Source organism: Rhinolophus hipposideros (assembly GCF_964194185.1).
Source record: "Rhinolophus hipposideros genome assembly, chromosome: 10".
NCBI lineage: Eukaryota > Metazoa > Chordata > Mammalia > Chiroptera > Rhinolophidae > Rhinolophus > Rhinolophus hipposideros.
Genome location: NC_138056.1, coordinates 9,403,479 through 9,427,581, shown reverse-complemented (window position 1 = coordinate 9,427,581; position 24,103 = coordinate 9,403,479). Strand labels below are relative to the sequence as shown.

The following is a 24,103-nucleotide window of genomic DNA, read 5'->3' as shown; positions in this document are numbered from 1 at the left end:
GACTGTTGCTGTGGGACCTGGGATTCTGAAATCCTAACTTGAGGGCATCTGAATTCTTGTTCTAAGTATTTCATTAGCCGTGGAGTTTGTGCTCTGAATTCTGAGTCGTATTTCCTTCAAGAGTCAGGTTGGGCAGCCAAGCAGGGAGGTGTTGTGGACAGGCAATCAAAGGCCTGATTACTTCTTGTTTGAGTGATGGAATGGTCCAGAAGGGCGCTCGTAGGAGAGCTGTATCTGCAGGTGTGTGTGTGCGTGTGTGCATATGTGTGTGTGTGCACGCTCATTTGGGTATAAGTCCATGCAATCTTCTCAGGTGAGAGTGAGAATGTGTCGCAGTCATGCCTGCGTCCGCAGCCCCTGTACCAGTCAGGCCAAACCAGGCTAGGTTATTGTAAGAAGTACACCCCACATCTTCATGGCTTAACACAATAAAGATTTACTTCTTACACAAAATTTGAGTTGGGTCAACATCCCCCTCCATCTTGCAGTTGCACTTGGAACCCAGACCAAGACAGAGAAGAAAGAGATGGAGGAGGCTCCCTGGCTCTTAACTGCCTTGGTCCCACCGTGGGCACCAGTCCTCCTGCCTAGACTTCAATGGCCCCAACTTAAGCACAAGAGAGGCCCAGAAATGTGGAGGAGCTCCTTTGTGAGCACAGTGGTCCCGGCTGCAGCGCTCCCTTTGTGCTTCTGCAAACCGAGTGTCCCTGCCCATCAGGGAGCTGATTCCTTGGAGACAGTTCAAATACTGGCTCTGCCACTTGCTAGCTGGTGGCCTCAGGCCACATACCAGTCAGGGTCCTAACAGGAAACAGGTGGCATAGTCATAGTGGAAGTTTGAAGGGGCTTATTTACAAAAGCACTATTTACAAAGGATAATACAGTAACAGGAGCTCAGAGCAGCTGATGTCTTACCACCCTGGGCCCAAGGACACAAGACCAGGGAGTAGTCAGTGAGACCCAGGAGGAGAAAGTCAAGAAGAGGTGACTACCTTGAGAGGAATGATAAGATTCAGATGAGAATACAGCCTGCCCAAAGGATCTCACCGGGAGGGAACCAGGGGAATAAACACCGCAGCCTCACTCTCCTCCCTCCCCTTGGCTGAGTGGAAGGGAAGCCAAAGGGCCCAGGAAGACGCTGATTTAGTCCAAGCAGGTCAGTCTCCCAAGGTCAAGGGGACAGCGGCTCTGGAAAGACAAATGCACTCTATCTGGCATGGACAATCAATTTCTATTCTTTGGGCCTCTCTTTCGTAATTTGTAAAGTGTGGATGCTAATACCTATCTCACTGTGTGGGTGAAGATAAGTGCAGTAATATAAGCAAAGACCTGGCATAATTGGCTCTTGACAAATGCTAGTTTCTCAGTGTCTGAAAACACTTTGCAGTCCTATGGTTCCCAGCCCAGGATGTACTAGTTGCCCTAAAGTCTGGTATGAATTTCTTAAATTTTCCAAACAAAAATGTTTTTCCTAAAAAGAACTCCCATTTTTAAGCTCCTTTGTGTGTCAAATATTTTATAGGTATTGTCTCCTTTTAGCCACGTCACTTTCCTAAGTGCTATTGCTAACAAGTTGGGACTCTGGCCGAGAGAGTAACCCTTGGCCAGAGTCCCTCAGCAGTGAGTGGGTCTGGCCCCAAAGCCCACGGTCCTTCCTCTTGGCTCCATGGTAGATGAATTAATTAATAGATGACTAATAGATGAATTAATAGATGGCCTCCAATTAATAGATGAAGCGGAGGATGCTGTAACTCCAAAGCCTGAGAATTTCCCTCCTTTGAACGGAGGCAAAGGCACCCCAGGGCACCCTGTCCTTTCCAAAGGCCCCGTATAGCCACGGCAGGCTCCAGAAAGTGCCACCTGCCATGCAGGGCACATCTGTGCCCTCTGTGCCTGAGTTCATTCACCCACCACAGCTGCTGCTGGTTGATTGCAGGTCACCCGTCACCAGCCCCTTCTGGTCAGCCCAACACCAGCAATGCAGAGAGCCAGCCCTTGGAGCCAGGTGAGGAAATGATCTTTCTGGGGTCCCTGGTCAGCTTTCTGAGACCAAGCAGGTGGTGTCCTCAGGTGACAGGAAGGGAAATGGACTTTTAGGGTACCAGGGAGGCTCCCTAACTTCAGACAACACTTCTCCTTCCTGACCCAATGTCTGAAGGTCCACATTAGATTCACTTGGAGATCTTAGAACTGCCATCTTTGAGAGGCCACTGATAAAAAGTCACGTACATGTGAACATTTTAAGGGGATTTGTTGAGAACAAGCTAAAGAAGTCTATGTGGGGTAGAGGGGTTCCCCCAGGTGGGTCCTAGATTAGCTCAAAAGATATTTATAAAGGACCTATTCTGTGCAAAGCTGTGTGCTAGCATTGGGGGTGCAATCCTAGGCAAAAATGGGCAGGTGGTTCCCCAAGGAGGGGCTCTGGGGAAGAGAGAACTACAATACACTGAGGCAGCCCATCGTCAGCCCCATCACTAACCTCATGTCTGTCCATCCTACAGGGTTCTAGGGGTCACAGTGACATGCCATGATAGTTAGTACCCTCAAAACAGTGGAAGGGCCTGGGAGGAGAAGCGTGGCAATCACCATTCCAGGAAGGGCCTCTGAACCCAGAACTCTGTCCTTCTCTCACACAAGGGTGTTCTTAAGATAGGGGCAAGACAGGAGGGTTTGTGGGGACTGGACCCCTGGTTCTCTGTCACCCCAGGCCTAATCTATCCTAACCTCTAGAGTCACCCTCAACCCCAACTTCTCCTGTCTCCAAGGAGAACCAGAGGGCCAGGCCTCAAAGGAGGCTCAGGGATGAATCACCACAGGCCCATTTTGCAGACTGAAAGGCTGAGGCCCAGAGTCAGGGTATTGTCCAAGGTCTCCTAGCAGGTCAGTGGTGGGGCTCCTGACAGCCGCCCGCCCCCACCCCATCCCTGGCATTGGCAGAATCCAAATCCGTAGAGGCTTCAGCTTGTGTCTGGCGCTTCCAGGGAAGGAACTCAGGGTCCGCCTGGTGAACGGGAGCAGCCGCTGCAGCGGGACAGTGGAAGTTCGGATCAGGCAGTCCTGGGAGCCCACGTGCGGGGCATTCTGGAACAGCCAAGCCGCAGAGGCGGTGTGCCGCGCGCTCGGATGCGGTGGGGCAGCGAGTGTGCCGGTCCAGCCCATCCCGCCCAGCTTGGAGATGCCACAGGATTGGGCCACTGGGAACGCCAGTGGGGCCCAGAACGGCACGCAGGCCCTGGCACCCATCGTCATGTGCACAAGCAATGAGTGGCAGCTCTGCGAGGTGGAGGAGCACCCATGCGTCAGCGACCAGAGGCACGCCCAGGTCATCTGTGCAGGTACAGCGGGAACTCCTTGCATCTGCCCCCGGGCCCCTGCCTGCCTGAGTCTCTGCTGGCCTTCAGCCATGGCCCCTCACTCTTGTCCCCAGCTCTGGGCACTGCACCCACCCTCGACCTTGGACTCCCACCCCCACTCACCACCAATGCAAACACCGGAGGAGTATAACTTTATGTCATTTCCAGCTCTGAGCACTTCCTCGGATCTGGCCTCCAGACCTCTCTCCTTACTAGGTCTCCAGTTGGCTCACCTGGCCCCCAATCCCACCCCTTGGGTCCCCAGTCCTAACCGAGCCTCTAGGCCTTAATTATAAGTCCTGTCCCCCCCTCCTCCCCGTCCCCCCCAGACCTCTATCTCCCGTTTCCGCCCCTACCTCCCATGTACATAAATGTGATGCCCAGAGGCCCACAGCCCTGCTCTTCAGGCCCGGCACACTGGTCTCTAGCCCCGCCCACTGGCTCTACAGCCCCGCCTACAAGGTATCCAGCTCCTCCCCTGGAGTCCCTGGTCCTGACCAGCACCCCCTCCTGTGCTCACCAAGTCCCCAGCCCTGCAGGGTTCCTCCGTCCTGCCCAGAGGGTTACAGCCCCTCTCACTGGGTCCACAGCCCTGCCCACAAGTATCCGGCTCAGGACCCAATTCCTTCCTCGCCCTCTCCTCCCGCCCTTAGAGAATCGTGCACTACGATTGGTGGACGGAGGCAGCCCATGCGCCGGCCGCGTAGAGATGCTGGAGCAGGGCCAGTGGGGTTCCGTGTGCGACGACACGTGGGATCTGGACGATGGCCACGTGGTGTGCCGGCAACTGCGCTGCGGCTGGGCGGTCCAGGCCCTGCCTGGCTTGCACTTCGCCCCCGGCCGAGGACTCATCCACCGGGACGAGGTGAACTGCTCTGGGGCAGAGGACTACCTGTGGGACTGCCCAGGGCTGCGTGGAGACCGCTACTGTGGCCACAAGGAGGACGCCGGGGTGGTGTGCTCAGGTCAGTGGGCAACGTGTCTGAACCTGGGTCCTCCACCAACCTCGCTGTCGGCCTAGTGGGCACCAGGCTGTAGTCAGTACTGGAGAGGTAGTCCTTGTATGGTCACCGTCCAGGAGGGAAGAGGACACCCAGACAAACATAAATGCCCTTAGACAGGAAGCCAGGTGGAGTTCAGAGGCAGCAGGCAATCCAGAGCTGGAGGGATGAGGCTGGCCACTTCCTAGAGGAGGTGACATTAGAGGTGAGGTTCTTCCTGAGTGGGAGTTGGCTATCTGATTCTGCACAGCAAGGGGAGAAGAGGCAGGGAGGCCTCAGGGATTCTGTCTGCAGCCCACTGGAGTCTGTGAAGTCCTGGCCCAGCCAGTGCTTCTCTCTAATGTCCATATGAATTGGGGTGGGGGGAGGGTGCTTGTCAAATGTTGATTCTCAGTAGGCATGGGGCAGGGCTTGACAGTCTGCGTTTCTAACAAGATTCCAGGTAATGCTGGTGCTGCTGGTCCATGGACCACACTTTGAGTAGCAAGGATGTAGGGTGCTGCAGCCAGAGCAGATGAGGCAGAGGAGAGGGGGGTGCAGATGCAGGAGAGAGGGCACACAAGATCTGGAGACCGATTGGCTGTGGGCTGTTTGCATTCGTGGGTCTGGGCTGGTGGGGTTGGGCCCAGAGGACCCTGACGTGACTCTGTCCCCCTACCCCACCTTTGCAGAGCACCAGACCTTGCGCCTGACCGGGGGCACTGACCCCTGTGAGGGGCAGGTGGAGGTATACTTCCGTGGGGTCTGGAGCACAGTGTGTGACAGTGAGTGGTACACGTCGGAGGCCCAGGTGCTCTGCCGGGCCTTGGGCTGTGGGACCATGGCCAGAATACCCAGGGGGCTGCCCCACTCCCTGTCAGGCAGGATGTACTACTCATGCAAGGGAGGGGAGCCCGCCCTCTCCGACTGTTCCTGGCGGTTCAACAACTCCAACCTCTGCAGCCAGTCAATGGCAGCCAGGGTCATCTGCTCAGGTACTCCTCTCCCTACCACCCTTTCCCCCCTCCCTCACCCCCAGATTTGGACCAGGAATTCCATCTGAGTCCACAGCCTAAGTACTTGCAGCTCAAGGACCACAGCTTCGACTAGATCAGGAATGATAAATACTGGGCTTAGAGGGACCATTGCCCCTAGCATGCCCAGGCAGATGTCGCTAATTAATCAGGGAATTCTTTGCCACAGATCCTTGACCCAGCCCCAGAATCATGAATCAGATATTTACTAAGGCATAATTATATGCTAAGCAGTGGTCTTTTTGGACTGGAATTGGCTCAGGAGATGAAACCAACTTGCCATCCCAGGGCTGGGGATCATAGTAAAGATAATATTAGGAGACACTAATAATAATAATAATAATAATATCAGTGACAGTGTCTGGAGCCCTAATCATGTAGCAGGCATTGCCGAGCACTTGGTATATCTTATTTCGGATAAGCCTTGTATCCACTCTATGAATTGGGGTCTACTGTATTTTAACAAATCTAAGATGGCATTGATATGTCACAGCATTGTTATGCTATGTACCATAAAGGACAAAAATGCTGCCCAAATAAACTCTGCGACATGTCATCAATTATAACGATTGATGCCATCACCCCAATTTCAGAGGTGTTGAGGTATGAAAAAGCAAGAGCTCAGAGGTGTTAAGGTGTGAAAAAGCAAGAGCGTTAGACCTGAGGAAATGATATTCATCTCTGGAGTTCAGACACCTGGCTACGAATTCCAGCTCTGCCATTTACTAGCTGGGAGGCATCAGTTTCATGACTATGTGGACACTGATACTCAAAGGGTAGCTGGGAAATCAGATAACATCACAGGGACTTTGTAAGCTCCATCCCTTACCTGTCAAATGCTTATGATAATGACAGTAATGTCAGCTTCCCACTTCCTGAGGCTCACCTGAAGAACAAACCCCACTGAATGGAAAAGGGATTTGTGGTCTGCAGCAGATCATACAGAAGAGAGGGATAATTCTTTTATTAGTCCCTTATTCTAACCAAAGGACCTTCTCAGAATGTAATCCCTCCTGATAGTGCGGGGTGGGAAAGGCAGGTTTCTTTAGTCATGTGCCTCCCTGGGATGCACTTCCAGTTCCAGGTCACTTGTCTGTCGTGTTTAGTTCCAAGCACGAGGTCTGGCACACAGTAGGTGCTCAGTTATTTGTGTCGACTACATGCGGTGGTGCTTTCTAACAGGTTCCCGGCGTTTGCTCAATCTGTCCACTCCTGAAGTTCCTGCAAGTATTCAGCCAGTCACCACAGGTGAGTGTCACGGGGTATGCAGTCTTAGAGCCTTAGATGTATACATGTGGGGGGGGGGCTGACAGTTGGTCCCCCTCCCCCAGACAATGGACTTGCCTCCCTCTGGGTGCCTTGTGCTCCTCTCCCTGCCATGTCAGCTCCACAACTCCTTGAATCCTGATATTTCATGGGCAGGAGTCCACTCCCCACTCCCCTGTGAGCTCCTATAGGGCAGGAGGAGAGAGCTGGAGAGAGCTGAGCTGACATGGGCCAGGTGGTGGGGACATGAGGGTAACAGCCAGTGTGTTTGTAACGTGCCAGGCATCGGCTCAGCACTTTGTAGTCATTATTTCCCAACCCCTTAATCCACCGGGCAGTCCCCTGGGGCGGTCTCAGCTCTTCCTTTACACAGAGTAAGAAGCTCAGGCTCAGAGGGTGAAGGGACAGTCAGCCAGTGTTGGCTGGAATTTGCATCCGATTCTGAACTCCAGATCTATGCGTCGTCTATCCGCCAGTTGTGTGTCGCTTGGCTGGCTTTGGGGCAGACTCCTGGGGCTCAAATCCCAGCTCTGCCTCTTGCTCACAGTTCTTGACCTCTGTGAGCCTCAGATCCCTTGACTATACGATGGGGATGACCGTCACGGCAAGTCTCCTAGTGCTGTGTGACTCTCCAGTGAATTAATATTTATAAAGCACTCAGAACAAGGCTTGTATACGACGCCAGAGGGGCAATAGATTGGGGGCGGCGGGGGGATTATCCCTTTGTGACGGATGAAATGTCTAACTATTGCATTCTTTTGTATACCTGAATCTAATAAAATCAATACATGAATAAAAATAAATGAATTAATTAAACAAACAAACAAGGCTTAGTACACAGCAAGCACTGTCTGGGCGTCAGTTAGTCTTGTGATTATTTAATCCAGGCATGGAGCCCCTGCCATGTTCTCTACCAGGGGTGGCTCAGAGTCCCCTTCTCGGGGAAGCCAACCTCCATCTCCCCATAGAGAATCACGTGCCTCTCTCAGGGCCTCATGCCCCCAGGTCGCTTCCTTACCTCCATCACAGCAGGTACCTCATGTATTGGATTGCTTCGACGTGTTGATTTCCTTACTAGACAGAGACCCTAGTTCCTGGGATACAGTGGGTGCTTACTAATTGTTGAGCAGAGAGAGGTTTTTTGGGGCTGGGGCCCCGGAGAAAGTTTCACTCAGTCAGTTATTCATGCAGTATGCATTTCTTGAGCACCTACTGTACACCGGGCACCTAAAAGCAGAAAAAAAAAATTTTTTTTTGAAAGGAAAGAGGAGGATAGGTACAAAGGGAAGTGGGTCAGCCGCAGTCAGGATGGAGAGGTAAGAAGAAGGGCAAGGCCCATTCCTCTTTCTCTTGGGGTTCTTGTTTCCAGAACCTTCTGTGACAGTGAAAATGGAGGACTGGCAGTCTCGGGAACTCATGCTCTTTATCCTTTGCATCACTCTGGGAATTCTCCTCCTTGGCTCATTCACCATCATCACCATCATCCTCTTGAAAATTAAAGGAAAATACGGTAGGTGCAGAATTCTGGGCACGACAGAGAAGGCCCAGGGATGGGAAGAAGCCGGGCAGAGGTGCAACATTCCCAGGGGAATGTGAACCTTGGGGGACCCCAGCAGGAGTGTCAGTGACCCCGCAATGGCCACCCAGCCCTGGCCCTGGGAGCGTCCCCTGATGGGAAGGATTTCCCTAGCAGAAGTGGACCAATGTGGGCCCCACGGGAGAACCAGACTCTGTGTGTGTGTGTGTGTGTGTATGTGTGTGTGTGTGTGTGTGTGTGTGTGTTTGGGGTGGTGGTGAGGAGGTAGGTGTTTTGCTGAGAACAGAAGCAGGCAGACTGGAAGGGGTAAAAAAATGACTTGTAGACTCTCTGCCTGCCCTCCCTCAGCCCTCCCCGTTCCGGTGAACCACCAGCATCTACCCACCACTACCCCAGCAGGAATCAATAGCTATCAAGAGGTCCCCATCACCATCCCCAAAGAAGAAGGTAGGATGTCACCCACCCTGGGGGTGGCGAGGGCTGGAGAGGAGAGGAAGGGTCTACTTTCTGGAAGGTCAATACTGCTTAGCCCCAGCTGGAGAGGTGACTTGGGTCAGCCCACTAGGCCGTGGGACCCTGAGCCCTTCAAGTCTCAGTCTGGGCCTTACTGGGCAGATGACCAGCCAGTGCAGTCATTCTAGGAGTCTAGGCTTTCGAGTTCCGGACCAACACAGATCCAGGGCCTTCCACTCATTGGCTAGTAGGCTGTGACATCATCACCTCCTTCGATGGCCCACTCGGTCAGTCTCCCTGCAGAGCCCCGTCAAGATTTTCCTGGAACATAATTTTATTTCATATTTTCTGAAAGATAAAAAGTTGGATCAGTCATTCATGTTTTATGACATGTGGATTTATACGTCTTCAAAACCGTGTAAAGGAGTTGGAGTTTAATCGCATTGCATTATGAATGTATTAAATCACCTCTATTTGAAAGCATTCAGTGACAAGAAAAATAATACAAACTCAGTCAAATATTCTTAATAGTCTCTATATACAGTACCCGTATATTTAAGAAGAGAATATGAATACAGAATCTAGAACAAAGCTAGGCCCAGAGCAGCTGCTCACTGAATATTATGGTCTGGAGGTTAAGAGCCACACTGCCTGCTTCTCTGGGCAAGGTGAGAACCTCTGTGCCTCAGTTTCCTCAGCTATAAAATGGGGACACAAGTGTACCTACCTTACAAGTTGTTATGAGAATTAAATGAAATAAAATTTGTAAATGTTAGAATAGCCCCTGGTGTGTGCTGACTGCCACGGAAGTGTTTGTTACATAAATAAATGTTATTTGGTTACCCGTGCTTGAAATGGGTGGGAAGAGCTTGGAAAACCCAGGCTGGATGGTCTGGTACAAGATGGGCTGCCTGGCACTTTCCCTGCCTCTCTGTCTCCCACCATCCACGCTCTCTGCCACCTCTCTCTGTGCCTTTCTGCCCACCACCCTGCCATGCCCCCATTCTGTTCTCTCCCCAGTTCCCAAGCTGCCAGTCCAGGTGCAGGCCCCGCCCCCCCAGGACTCGGACTCAGGCTCGGACTCCGACTATGAGCACTATGACTTCAGCGCCCAGCCTCCCGTGGCCCTGACCACCTTCTACAGTGAGTGCCTGGGCCCAGGCACCTGCGGGCCCTCCTGCCCAAACCAGGGAGAGGGCCCAGCTGGTTGGGGACCTTCAATAGGCTCCACGTCGTGGCCCCTGAAGAACTAGGGTGGGATCTATAATGGTCCCACACTGAAGTTTTCAAAGTGCTTTGCGATCCTAGAGGCATCTCCATGTCTCACAGGTAGTTCTGCTCCAATTTCCTTCTCTCCCACATTTGCCTCTGGCCCTGCAGGGTCTTAAGACCTGTCCCTCAACATTCACCTGAAGGTGGCTATGTCTGGGTAAGATACAAGGGAGTCCAGGTGAGACACAGTTCAGATAGCTTTTCGCACACTCACACTCCTTCTGTGTCCCATCCGCCCCATCAATCCCACTCCCCTCTACCTCCCCTGTGAGCCTAGTTCCTTCCACCTCTTGTCCGGCTTCTCCAGCTCTTCTCTCTGCCTTCTGGGGTAGCAGGAAGAAAGACAGTGCTTAAAGCAGGGCCCATGCAAAGCTGGAAGGTTGGAGGAGAGCAAGAATCCTACACCTATTGTGGAATCCCTTGGAAGCTTGTCACAAATTCCTGAGCCCCAACCCGCCTCTGCTGTATGTTAGGATGAGAGTTTGGCTGTGTGTGATAGAGACGTCCAAATGACGGTGTCTGAGAAGTTGGTGGGGGGCCCAGGCTCCTTCTCTCTTGCTACTCTGCAGTCCCTAAGATGTTGCACATGCTCTAGAATGGCTCACCACCATGTCCACGTTCTAGCCAGTGGGAAGGGAGAAGAGAAGGGGGATATGCTCTAGCCTTAAGGCAGGGTGCTCGGTCACTCCCATTCACATTCCACCAGCCAGAACGTAAACCTCCAGCTGCAAGAGAGATCGGGAGATGAAGCCTCTGCCCTGGGCAGCTGTGTGTCCAGATAAAGGCCGAGGGCCTCCTACTACAGGAGGGGAGAATGGATATTGGTGACAGCCAATCATCTCTGCCCCACCTGCTGAATCAGGGCCTCTGGGGGTGAGACGTGGATGATCCCACCTCTGCTGGTCCCTGCACCGGTGTTGGGGAGCCCTGGGGTGAGGTGTCCTTAGAACCTGTGATCCTGAGCCCTGGCACGTAAGGTGCAAACTCCTAGGACATGGGGACTAAAAGTCAGTGGTTCCAGGTTCAAAAGACTCAAAGATTCCAGACACTTGAGTCCTTAAGACTCTATGAATTTACATCTCTTTGATTCTGAAATGAAGGTGCCGCAGAATCTGTGACACAAAGGTTCCAGACCCTCTGGCTTCCACTTTGGGAAGGCTCTTCGAAGGGGTAGCATGTGCCCTTCTCCTGCCCAGACCTGCCCAGGTGTGAGGAGAGAACCCAAGACTCTGGGAGGGGTACCTAGGGAAAGGGGTGCAGGGCACTAGGGTTTCTGGCCAGAAGCGGCCTTTCCTCATGCTGGTTTCAGACTGAGGTTTGGAGTCTTCCTGGACTAGGACACGAGCTTGGGACTTGCTGGGGAAGGCTAAGGCCCTCTGCACGCCTGGGGTTCTTCCCTCCCTGTCCAGCCTCCAGGGCACCCTCCTGAGTTCCGAGCAACACTAACTGCTCCCCCAGGCTCCCGGGACAACCCCTCCTCACCACCACCTCTGCTTGTAGACTCCCAGCGGCACCGAGTCACAGATGAGGACGTCCAGCAGAACAGGTTCCGGATGCCTGCCTTGGAGGAAGGTGAGGCAGGCTGGGGTGGGGATGGAGGGGGGTGATGCCAGCCCTGCCGCCAGGCTTAGCAGTTCAGCTCACCTTGACAAGCTCCAGCAGCAACCACCCTCAACAGGTCCTTCCTGACTTGAACGATTCCTGGTGGCAGTAAGTTCTTTCTCAAGTCTAATTCAAAGTCCTTTTGCTGCATACCGTCTTATTCCCTCACCATTCTCCCTTTTCTGACCCAGGACTTGAAGAGGTACATGCCTCCCAGGTCCCGCCTGTCAAACCTGGACACTGCATTGCAGATCCCCCCGCCCTGGACCCTCAGCAGCACACAAGGAACAACAGTGGGTCTAGCACGTCGTCTGGGGAGGACTACTGCAACAGTCCCAGCAGCAAGCTACCTCCATGGAACCCTCAGGGATTTTCTTCAGAGAGGAACCCCCTCCTGGAGCAGCCCCCAAACTTGGAGCTGGCTGGTTGCCAGGCAACTTTTTCAGGTAAGCTGGGTCCGGGAGGATTCTGTGTGTGTCCCAGCCTCCCATTTTTTAGCCCACCTGGCTAGAGGAAACATGACGCGGGGAGCTCTGAGCCAGGCTGATTTCAGGATTCTAGTCTCAGCTCCACAGCCACTTGCTGTGTGACTTTGGACAAGTCTTCTTCCCTCTCTGGGCCTTCATTTCCTCATTCATCAGGCTAGGCACTTGACTCTATGGAGTCGTGACAGCCTCCCAGCTTTGACAATTTGTAAACTGACTGTCTGCAGCAGAGGGTGACTGGCTCTGGGGGTTTCCAGCAGGGCCCTCGGCTGATGACAGCTCCAGCACCTCATCGGGAGAGTGGTACCAGAACTTCAAGCCACCACCCCAGCCCCCTTCCATGGAGCAGTTTGGATGTCCAGGTGCCAGTGGCAGAGGAGGCAATCCTGGGGGGAGGGGGGACAGAGAGGGACTGGGAAGTGGATGTGTTGGGGTTCTCTGGATCCATTGGATACATCCACCCAAGGAAAAAGAAGAGAGGTAAAGGGATATTTAAGAAAAACAGGAATATAAGGAGGTGGGGAGAATGGAGGTGGATGGGACAGAGTCAAAGAGAATGCCTTGAGGGGACATGAGCTCCCCATTAGTGGAGGCATTCAAGCAGAAGCAGCTGGATGGCCCCTTGGGGCCTCTTGGCATCAACTGTCCATCGTGTACTGTGCCGGCATGGGGACTACAGCCCTGAACGAACAGATAAGGCTGACATTCTCTGGGCTAACATTCCAGTGAGGGAGATGGCAATGACCAAGATGATGAGATGGGGGTCTTGGCAGTCCGTGCCCCACAGCATCATGGGGCAGCGGGGATGGACTCAGACCCACTTAGCTCCATCCCACGGAGCATATGGGACAATGACGGGGCCTCCCACTGACCTGAGCCTCCCGGCCACACAGGATCCCCGAGTCCCCAGCCTGATTCCCCCAGCAATGACGACTATGATGACATCGGAGCAGCCTAGACGCGGCCCAGCGAGGCTCCAGGCCGGTCCTTCCACTGGACTCCTGCTCTACCTACTCCCCTGTCCCACCCTGTCCTCACAGAGCATCCCCCAGGGGGCTGAGAGCCTCCCCCCGAGAGATGAAAGGAAACTCCACATTCTGCAGCACCCAGTCTCCATCCATCAAACAGAACCTCCACCAGCCTCAAGAGCAGCAAGGTGGAGGGTGCTGCCTCTGAGAGGTAGTGAGCTCTCTGTCTCAGGGACGAACAAGCAGCAGTCTGGGCCATCTCTCAGCAGGCTGCAACGGAGGGGCTGACCTGAATGACTCCTGAGGTCCCTTCCAACCTTCGGGTGCCTGGTGCTTCGGTTCCTTGAATCTCACACAGCTCAGGGCCCAGAGGTCCTAAGAGGGGCAGAAAGCAACCTCACCCCAGTGCTGCCCAGGGGGCCCCCACATGCGGGGGCTGCTGGGCTGCTGTTGCTCTGCCAGGTGGATGCGGGGCTTGGCGTGGCACACGGGCTGACCCAGCCTTCTCTCAGGGCAGGGAGTCCTTCCCTACCACCAAGGGGCTGGGTGGGGCGTGTGTCTAGAGACCCTGGGAGCCCACCAGGGGCACAGCCCTGTTCCGTAGTGACTGTCCATGGACAATGAATCCTTATTCTGAGCTTCCTATGCTTTATGTCAGCCCAGCCCCGCCACAGCCCCAGAGGCTGGGCCCAGTCACTGAGGGGCCAGCAGTGCAGGAGGGGCCCAGAGGCCGCACTAAGCCCTGAGTCTCCATTCATCTGGTTGGATTGATGGGGGCCTCCCGGATGAGTCTCTGGACATGCAACGTCCCACCCTGAGTCATAAACGTGACCAGGCGGCCTCCAGAGAGAGGCCAGAGGGTTCAGGGCCAGCTCTTGGTGTCCTCTTCTGAGAATCCTGAGATTAAACTAATTGCTGAATGAAACCGGGGTGTGGAGTGACAAGTCTTTGAACTCTTATAGAACCCAAGCTGTGAGTGTGTGTGTGTGTGTGTGTGTGTGTGTGTGTGTGTGTGTGTTGGGTGGGGCAGCTCTATCCATTGAGACAAACTAGAAAACCTACCGTGGCCTGGTGCCATGAAAAGTGCTGGGGCTACAGGGACAAGAAAATACAGGGCCTGCCCCCTGGAGGAGCTGGACCCCAGGTAGCCGCTTGGCTCCCTGATCTGTTCCACTAGCCCTCAGTAGCCGGGGTCGGGGGTGGGGGGTACAGTGGGGTCGGGGTTGCTGCTGAATGGGTTCCAACATGAGCCTCCAAAAGCTTCCAAGCAGGGTAACTCGAGGGGGTTTTACGCTCAGAGCTGCCCGGCAAAGGAACCAATCCCAGGCCCAGGAGGAGCTGGAGATGAGGCTAGTGGACACGGAGGGGCTGTGACGAGGACACATGAAAGGAATCAACCTGCTCAGACGCTGGGATGTTAGCCCAGCTGCAGAGGCCATCGCCCAACTCTGCCAGGCTGAGGACTGGGGATCAGGTTTCCTCTGAGCCTTTCCAGAACAGGGGTTGGAGGAGGCTGGGCCGTAGGTCCTGCCCCGGGGGGCTGAGTGGGGATGAGCAAGGCCTGTTTTCTGATCACCTGTCCCAGAGGTTCAGAGAAAGCTGGCACTCCCCAGGCAACCGTCACAGGATGTGGTTGTCCCTCTGATGGGCCCCCCTCCCCTGGCCGAGGGGGATTCCTAGGGGAGGAGCCAGTGCTGGAGTGGGTGGGGACAGACTCCCAGGGTGGTTTGTGAAAGGCGTTTTTGTCAGACACCCTAGATTCAAATCCCGAGTCCACCCTGTCCTGGCTGTGTGGCCTCTGGCAAGCCATTCAGCATCTCTGAGTCTTTGCTGTAAAGTTTGTTTGTAAAGTGTGCACAGCAGTAGTAGGCACCATATGGGTGGTGACAAAGGTTAGGATCTTGGCAATAAACATTCCTTCTCATTGGTACATTAATCAATAGAGGTGAGAGATCCCCTTTAAAGAAGAAAGGGGAGGAGAAGAGAAGACAGCCATTCATGAAGTCTTAGTGCATTGGTGCTGGGGGAGGCATGAAGAATATCGGCCCACTCTCGTTTTACAGATAAGGGCGCTGAGGCCTGGCAGAGGAAAGGACTTGTCCAAGGTCACTCAGAGAGTTAATAGCCAAGTCACAATTTGGCCCTACCCCACCCCACCCCACCCCCACCCCAGGAAGATAGTTTCACCCTCTTTTCTCCCAGAGTTCTCCCTTATTTCTCACCAGAGCCCCCTCCCCCCACCCTCGCTCCTGTCTGCCCACCCCACCCCCCAGTCCCAGAGAAATTGGGCAACTTCGAGCTGTGTCTCCCTCCCTGTCCCTGGGCAGCCTGGGGACACCAGGGTTGCACATGGCAGGAGACTTCCTTCGGGCTGGTGTCCAGAACCTGCCAGAGCTGGCTTCCTGGGTTGGGTGATGGGGGCTGCTCACTGGAAGTTCCCTTTACCCCCTATGTCTGTGCCTTCAGGGTCCTTGGACCATCTGAGGGAAACCACAAACAACAAAGCAGGTACACTCAAGAGACCAGGGGTTAAATAAACGTAAAGGATCTGGGAGAGGAAACACCACAATATTAAATGGCGGTGGCAGCTGAGTCCTGATTTCAGGAACACCCATATGGAGAGTGGTGCATCGGGAACAGAGGCACTGCAGGGATTTTATGTCTATGAAAGCACAGCGAGAGAATGATACACAGGGAAAGTACGGGCCCGGAAAAGCCTCTGACACAACTGGAGGGAGGCTAATCTGGGAAGCCTTCCTGTGGAGGTGATGCCTGAGTAGGGTCGTAAAGGAGGAATAGGAGTTAGCTGTGGACGCAGAAAGGCATGAGCAGTCCAAGTTGATGGACTGGCATGAGCAATGACAGAACAAGAAACCTGGTGGCTCAGGAGGTCAAAGGTGATCCAGTCTGAGAGAAGAGGCTGAGGACAGTCGATTCCCACACCAACTATTTCCTGGGTGAGAAAACTGAGGCCCAGAGAAGTTAAGTAAAATGCCCAAGTCACACAGCTAAAAAGCATCAGGCACTGTTCTGGAATATTACAGGTAGTCAGTCATTAATGTTCACAAGAGCCCCGTGAGATATCCGTATTATCCCCATATTCGGGTTGAGGGAATGGGGGCTGAGAAGATTCAGAGTTTACCCGGGGCGATCAGCTTGCCATGGTGGGCCGGGCCCTGACTGCTTCTCCATGTGGCCTCCTGAGGTGACAAGGTCCACACTAAGGTTTATTTCTGTGCTCACATATCTGACTGCCCAGCGGGAACCTTCCTTAATGCTTCAGCCGCACACTTCATCGGCCGCCTCCAGACATCTGGAGGGTCCAAAGGATGAGGCCACGAGGACTTGGGCAGGACTATCCCACCAGGGTCCTCAGCTCCTGTCTGCTCTCTGGGCTGCATGGACATGGCTCTCAGGCCACTCCCAAGAGCTCGGGCTCAAGGTTGCTTGCCCTGACCACGAATCGCCTGCTGGTACCCAACCTTTTCCACTGGAAACCTCAGCCCTGAGGCACATCTGCCAAGCCGCCACTCAACTCCCATCCCTCCCTATCACCCCATCTGTGGTTTCCACTTCCGTCCCTCCCTAAGACCCTTTCGATGGTTCTGGAGATGGACAGAGATAGCTGGAGCCCCGTGTGGCCACTCGACGTGGACGCCTCTTGGCTGTGGCCCTCGGCCCCCGTCCTGGCTTCGTGAAGATGATACGGAGGCTCCAAAACGAAGGGGAGCAGGGGAGACCCATCAAGGAAGGATGAGCTCAAAGTTGCCTCAGTGGAAAGTTCATCTCCCACCACATCCTTCAGCTGTTTACCAGTTTGACGGGGTTCTGGCATCCTGACATGAAAAGAGGCTCACCCCTCACCAACATCATCGAGGAAGGACCGAAATAGCAACAGAGGAAGACAAAGAAGAGACAAAGGTAGAGGAGAGAGAGTAACGAGACAGAGGAAAATAAGGGCGGGGCCATGCTGTCCCAGAGCAGACAGTGGAGGAGACAGCAGGCCTCACAAAGCCTCCTGTGTCCCTGTCCTGAATTCCTTACCTGTGTGGCTCTTAATCCTCAAACCCTCCCAGGGCAGTAAGGTATCCGAATCTCTGCTGTCTTCCGGGTAAGAAAAGTGAACCCAGAGAAGTCACAGAACTAGTTCAAGGTCATGCAGCTAGGACCCTGGGAGCTGGACTCTCAATAGGGCCCCACACAGCAGACAGGCAGGAGGAAAGCAAGGAAATAGAAAGGTGTAGGCTGGAGAGCCAGAAAGGGATGGGGGCCGAGGGAGGGTGGTGACACATCCTTTCTTGGGGAAGGATTGGCCCCCGCCCCAAGAGCACCCCAGGCACATCCTGGCTGAAGGCAGTCGTCCCTTCCTGGCTCCCTTTCCCCAGGCCCACCACACCGTGGCCCCCCAAGTGCAGAAGGAGGAGAGGGAGTCACCCCTAGGGTCATGGGCTCTGCCTGGGATTCATTTTTCTCCTGAGCAACCCCATTCAAAACATCCGTCTGCCTGTGAGGTCTCTTGCCCTCCCTGCCACCTCTGAGTGGGCACCAGGCCCATTCTTGCCTCCCCCTCTGCTCTCTCACACAAGGAGGAGAGAAGAAGATTCACATCCACACACTCACAGACATGTTCTCCCACAGCCCCCAGGCCACACTCCACTCTCCCTCCAGAACACACCATCATTCAGCAATCGGGGTTCTTGCTCCCCTCCCACAACCTCCAATCTGGTTACAGCCACCCCTTTCCCTGGGCATTCTCAGACTCCCTGCTTGGCACGTGGAGGCTGCTCTTCTCTGAGGATGAGATGCTAAAATAACTGGGGTCACTAACCCCCCAACTCTTCTGCACACCAAGCAAGACAGTGAGACCTTTTGTCACACGACCATGATGGTCACTCTCTTCTCCCCCAAACCTGTGGCCCCCTCTGTGGCAGTGTTCCGATTCCCCGCAGTTTGCTCGTTTTCTTTCTCTCTCCCTCATTCCTTCCACTTTCCTGGGAACCTGAAGAGTGCATGGGTGCCCCTTGCAAAGAGCAGGAGAAAGTGAGCCCGCATTAGAGGCACACAACCGCCCGAGACATGAGGCTGTCGTTTGCAGGGCCACCTTGGCTCATGCCCACTCACCCTCTGGCAAGAACAAACCTTCCTGTGAAAAGGCCCCTGTGAGCTCTGGGGTCAGGCAAGGCCATCATGACCTTCTGTTCCCAGGCCACCTACCTTAGGATATCGCAGAGCCAGAGGTAACCAGGTCACCTGCCCCTCTGGCTGTGGATACCTCCAGGAGTGTGGGATGATGGCCATAGTCATTAGACTCTGGAGCCTGGCTCAGTAAAGATCCTGAGATCCCCTCTCTCCCTCTGGTTCCAGGAGACTCACCTATTCTCCTGTCCATGCTCATGTCTTCCTGCCTCTTTGACAGGCTTTCTTCTTCATTCCTGATTTTATGGCCTGTTCTTTTGATGACCCACACAGCTGGGATTTGCATGAACCCCCACAAAAGCATGCCTTCCTCCCAGCCACTCATGAGCGTCCAGGAGAGAGCACCCTGCCTCCGTTTCCCCTGAGGGTCCAGAGTCTGGAACAGCCTTTGTCTCACTGTTCCACCCATCCTCCTTCACCCAGCGTCCCAGTGGCATGAGGACTCAGGGGCAGAATGAAGCTGATTTAAACCAATATTTCTCAAACCTTAGTTTTCCATGTAAGCCTTCAAGGTTTTTGCTTTATCTGTAGACCATTTGTTCTCTTGCCTACTAATAGTTTTTCTTTCAATGAATTAACGTTTTAAACTTAAATTTATTGCAAAAGGAATCTTTAGCCATTTTACAAAATATCTGGCGTGTGCTTTTCAAAAATGCTAATATTACGAAACACAAAGACTCAAGAACTGTTTCAGATGAAAAGAGCTAGAGACACAGCAACTGAATGCGAGGTGTGATCTGGGATGTTCTTTTGCTATAAAGGACATTATTGGGAAAGATGGTGAAACAGGAATGAGGTCTGCAGATTAGATAATAGTATTGTGTCTGTGTTAGCTCTCTGGTTTTGATTAATGTACTGTACTTATGTAAGAAAATGTTCTTTTAAAAATGACATGCTGAAAAATTGAAGTATTCAGGAATAAAGGAACACCCTATATTTAAATGGTTCAGAAAAAAATAATCTGTGTGTGAGTGTGTGTGTGTGTGTGTGTGTGTGTGTGTGTGTGTGTGTGTAGGTAGGTAGGAAAGAGAGAGAGTGGGGGAGAGGTAGAAGAAGAAGAGGGAGAAGGAGAGGGAGAGGGAGAGAGAGAAGGGAGCAGTAAAATGTAAAATGTTAACATTGGGGAATCTGGATGAAGAGTATGCAAAAATTCTTTATATTATTCTTGCAATTTTTCTCTAAGTCTGAAATGGTTTTAAAGCACATTTAAAGGAAACTTTATGTTGCTGTTATAACTATAATCAGTATCACTTTTTGCAAATGCCGTTACTCTTTCTGGGTGTGTTGGTTGCTAAATCTGAGCCTAAAACCTGCCTGTTCTTGGTTGTATGGATATGGAGAAGGGCAAGGATGGGGAAAGTTTCAGACATCGTCACTCCAGCCTGAGACATTCTCCCTCATGTCATGAGAAGGACTGGCACAGCATTGAAAGGATGTTGCTTTCTCACTAGTGATCCATGACCAGGTGATATGGAAATACTGTCCTATGGTCATGAGCTCAGAGACATTCATTTCATGTCAGCTTAACAGTCTCCCTCGGGGCCAGGCCGTTATGGAGCCCTGGCAGCGAGAGAGGACAGAATCCCTGCCCTCGGGAAGCTCACAAGCTGGGCAGAGACCATTATGGGCCGGACTGGGGTGGATGAGTGTCCAGGTAGAGTCGTTTCTCTGAATCCCAACATTCCTGGGGTCCCTGGAGTCCAGAGGTGGTGACCTCGGGGCTAGCAGGTGCCCCCAGAGCAGGCACACAGCAGGGGCAGCTCAGAGCTGGTGGAGACAAGAGAACATCATCAGCATGTGAGAAATGAGGTGCAGGAACCCGCCCAACAGTCTGTCACACCCAGGAAGACAGAGCAGCCCGAATTGCCTCCGTTTTTGTCTCTTCTGGTTTCTCCTGGTCCCCACGCCATCCTGTGTCCTGCTTCAGGTTGTAAGCAACCCTTTCTCCCGATTTTTCTTAAGGCATAGTTCATTTTTAAAACTTAACTTTCTATTTTAGAATAGTTTTAGACTTACAGAAAAATTACACAGAAAGAGTTCTCCTACACCCTATTATTAACACCTTACATTGGTGATGGCAAATTTACCACAATTCATGAGCTGATATTGATACATTATTATTACTATTAACTAAAGTTCATATACTATTCAGATCTCTCTTCATTTACCCAACATCCTTTTTTCTGCTTCAAGATCCCGTCCCGAATACCACAGAGCATTTCTTCATCATGTCTCTCTGGACCCCTCTTGGCTGTGACAATTTCTTAGACTTTTGCTGTTTCTGATAACGAAGACGGTTTTGAGAAGTACTGGTCACGTGTTTTGTAAAAGGACCCTTACTTACTATTTGTCTGATGTTTTCCTCCTCCTTAGCCTGGGCTTAGGGATTTGGGGGAGAAGGACCCCAGAGATAACATGCCATTCTCATCACATCCCGTCAATGGTACATCTTCCAACATGACTTATCACTGCTGACGTTGACCTTGGCCATGGGCTGAGGCAACATCTGTCAGCTTTCTCCACTGTTAAGGTACCGTTGCCACTACTTCATACTTTACTCCTTGGCAGGCAGTCTATACGTACAACCCTCACTTTCTGAATGGGAGTTCACTCACTGTCTTGAAGGTGGAGTACCTGCATAAATTACTTGGAAGTTTTCTGCATGGGAGATTTGTCTTTCTTCCTCTATTTATTTATATTCATGTGGGCTCTCCTGGGGCTTTACTTTGGGTTATAATCCAGTATGGCTTACTGTTTTGTTCCAGCTGTGCAGCTTTGGCCATTGGGGGCTCTTCCCATGGGCTCTGGTAATGATTTCACAGACCTCGTGTGCTCGTGATTAGTTGTTTATTTGTTTGTTTGGGGAGCACTTCCTCACTTTCTGGCACTACCAGATGCTCCAGACTCATCTGTGACATCTCCTGCTCCAGTCCTAGAATCAGCCATTTCTCCTCTCGTTGGAGAATAATATTGGAAACCAAGGTCTGAGCCCTACTGTAGGTGTGCTTGTTGCTACTGGAGCACAGTTGTTTCTAGGCCCTGTCGGCTGATGGAGCGAGGAAATACGTGTGTGTAAATAACCTGTGTATATTTACAAACCCATAAATAAGTCCACGAGTAGCCACCTGTATGTATATTAAGCACGAATCCACACCAATGCCTCCGGCTCTAATCCAGTACCGCGTGGATTATTCTTGCCTTCTCTTGTTTATCTGTAACCTCCCACTTCAACACTGAGAAACCTGCTCCCACCATCCCCCATCCATTTACTGAATTCTTCAATTCTATATATTATTTTTCTTTCTTATATCTTTTCAGATTCACTTCAAGATTATAAATTCCTCAAAGGCAAGGCCTGAACTTGTTGGTGTTTTGTTTTGTTTTTCTGTCTTCACCTCTTCCCCCAATTCTAGCAGAATATCCCTAAGAAAAATATATAACTAATATATTAGTAGGGAAGGAGGGAGGGGCAGTCCTCTACACAGCCCTTCCACGTGGAGTCTGAATCACCCACACCAGTGGAGGAATGAATTTTAGAGCTCCTACTCCTGCCACCCACCTTCCTAGCCGTGTTTGTTTGTGCCGTTACTTTGATACTTTAGAAAGCAGTATTCTATCACGATGAATGGAAAAAGGAAACACAAAAGGGCTAGTTGCAGTGAAAAGAAGAGTAGGTCTTACTAATCTAACACAGTTAAGGCAAAGTGGAAACCATCCGGCCCCCTCGCTCTGGGAAGCGCTCAGGAAAATCCTTGAAGTTGGCCTTGAGGTTCCCTCCTCCCTTGCTACACCTTGGTGTGATTTTTTCCCCCTGTTTCAGGGAAGGGATGGACTGAAGACACCCTGACCGGTGTTAGAGTCAGGTACAACAAGCACACGTGCCCTTGGAGAAAGAAAGTGTAGCTTTTGCACAGCATCAGAAGGTCTTTGTTAATTGTCTGCCTGTTTGAGAAGTCGGCTTACTCCTTCCTTTGACGTGTGTTTCTATAAAAAGATTATGCTGCAACCTGAACATCTGTGTCCCAAAAAAGGTTTTTTAAAAGTTGCAAATGGAAAAAAAAAAGTTGCAAATGGTTGTCACTGTCGTCCCTCATTTCTGCCCCAATTTAAAACAATGAAACGGCTCAGCCTTGTTCCTCCCCTGCTACAGTACATCCCCCCCACCCAATCAGGCCCCAGGAGGTCCCAGACACCCCCACCTTTGGTTTGTTCTTGGCTTGTCAGTGAGCCCCATGCTATAGGAGCCCAGGTCCCGCCTGAGGGGGCTGATGAAACCCTTATTCAGGTAGAGCCCTATGTGAGACATGAGTGACATCTCTGAATACCCAAGTCCCTCAGTATATGACTTTTTAATTAAGCAAGATGAAAAGATGAAACACAATTAGAAAGCCAGCCTTTAGGGCACGGTGGCAGGAATCATAATGAATTCCAAAAGCAGACATAAATAATTCTCGTACTGCCCGGGGTTTAGAACTAATGTTCCTCCTCACTCACTCCTCTTATTTTCATTCCATTTGCATGTGTTTTTCCTGCTGCTACTCCAGTGCCCTCCTTGTGCCCACTTTGTACCAGTCCCTTTACGTAACTGATCTCATTGAATCCCAATAGCCCTATGTGCTTGCTGCTGTTATTATCTCCTTTCTACAGATGGGAAAAATAGAAGCGTTGGGAGCAACAGATGACTCGCAGCAGAATGGAATTCAAACCCAGATCGTAGGGTCCAAGGCACGTGCTCTGCTGCTACACACCCCGGGCTCTTGTGACCAGGGCTGCCGGCCTTTCTTCGGGATGGCCTCCCACTGGTCGTGGAGCCCAGAGCCGGGACGAGACGATGGACCTGTCTCACACATCCGTTTGAGGACATCTAATTTTCCTCTAAGGGGAAAACGCCCACAGGAAAACCGGAGCGCAGCCTCGCGTGTCGTTCGTGGGTTATCGTGCCATCTCAGCAGCCGCCCCCTCCCCAGGCTCTCAATCAGGGGGAGCTAGACCATCTCCAGTCTGAGATGCTTCCTTGGGTGGGTGGAGGGGCCGCAAGACGGGCCGGGCCTTTGGCAGCACCTACAAGGGCAAAATGAGGTTGCCCATTGGCACCTAAAGTCTAGCCCTCCCTTCCAGAAGCAACGAGACATTAGTGGTGGGCAGAAACTCAGACCCCAACTTCCTTTCTCTTGTCGTTGGAAAACACTGCCAAATTTCCAAGTCAGGAAAGGGGGAACATTCGTGAGGACCGTTCCACACACATGTATGACCCTCTCCCTAGAAGAATACCAAGCCTCACAATATTCCTGCCAAGTCCGGGACCACAACCCGCCTTTGAAGATGAGCAAATCAATGCACAGAGGGCTCTGGGGACAGGCCACCCTGCCAGTGCCAGCGTGAGACACGAGTCCAAACCCTGAGTCCAGAGTTTAGGCTTTTCCTTCTCAAAGATCTCAAACCGGCAGCCTGGAGCCCACATTTGAGCAACGGATGTGCTTTCTGAGGCCAGCTCGATAATTTTTGTTTTAAAATGAACTACCAACATTTGAAAATCAGCAGATTTCACATACAATTCCAGATTTCTGGTTTCTTTTGAAAAATTGGGAATTTGGCAACTTCCAGCTTGGAACCTCAACCTTACAATCGGTGGAGGCTGGAGCAAGGAGAGGCAGCTGTCTGAGATGGCGCAGGATGGCTTGTCACCCAGGCTGGGACTCTGTTGGCACTGGGTTTGCCTTTTCCCTTCATAAAAGCTGGCTTGGCCTCATTTGACCCACAGGGAAGCAGAGTATGGCTGGTACCCTGGCAGGAGGAAGCTCGGGGGAGGGACAAAGGGAGACCCTAAAGGCCCAGCCCTCCCCTCCTGTTTATTGTGCCTCCCTCTGGCAGAGACCCCAGTGCACAGCCTGCTGGAGTGGGTTAGGGGTTGCACTGTATCCTTCCAGGGGCCCGTCCTGGTCTGCCTGTAAGTCGGG

The 24,103-nt window shown here is 52.4% G+C and overlaps 1 protein-coding gene across 1 annotated transcript in view; it reads left to right on the top strand.

The window, feature by feature from the left end:
• The window catches only part of CD6 (CD6 molecule), a 38,317-nt gene extending 24,445 nt beyond the window's left edge, over nt 1-13,872 (top strand). Inside the window, exons 2-13 of the mRNA XM_081063383.1 lie at nt 1,937-2,005; nt 2,982-3,335; nt 4,007-4,318; nt 5,026-5,328; nt 6,550-6,615; nt 8,003-8,143; nt 8,519-8,617; nt 9,644-9,766; nt 11,396-11,467; nt 11,749-11,943; nt 12,240-12,344; nt 12,876-13,872. Of these exons, the coding sequence (XP_080919509.1) occupies nt 1,937-2,005; nt 2,982-3,335; nt 4,007-4,318; nt 5,026-5,328; nt 6,550-6,615; nt 8,003-8,143; nt 8,519-8,617; nt 9,644-9,766; nt 11,396-11,467; nt 11,749-11,943; nt 12,240-12,344; nt 12,876-12,940 (1,904 nt within the window). The 3' untranslated portion in view covers nt 12,941-13,872. The remainder of the gene's footprint in view (nt 1-1,936; nt 2,006-2,981; nt 3,336-4,006; nt 4,319-5,025; nt 5,329-6,549; nt 6,616-8,002; nt 8,144-8,518; nt 8,618-9,643; nt 9,767-11,395; nt 11,468-11,748; nt 11,944-12,239; nt 12,345-12,875) is intronic.
• The last annotated feature ends 10,231 nt before the right edge of the window (nt 13,873-24,103 follow it).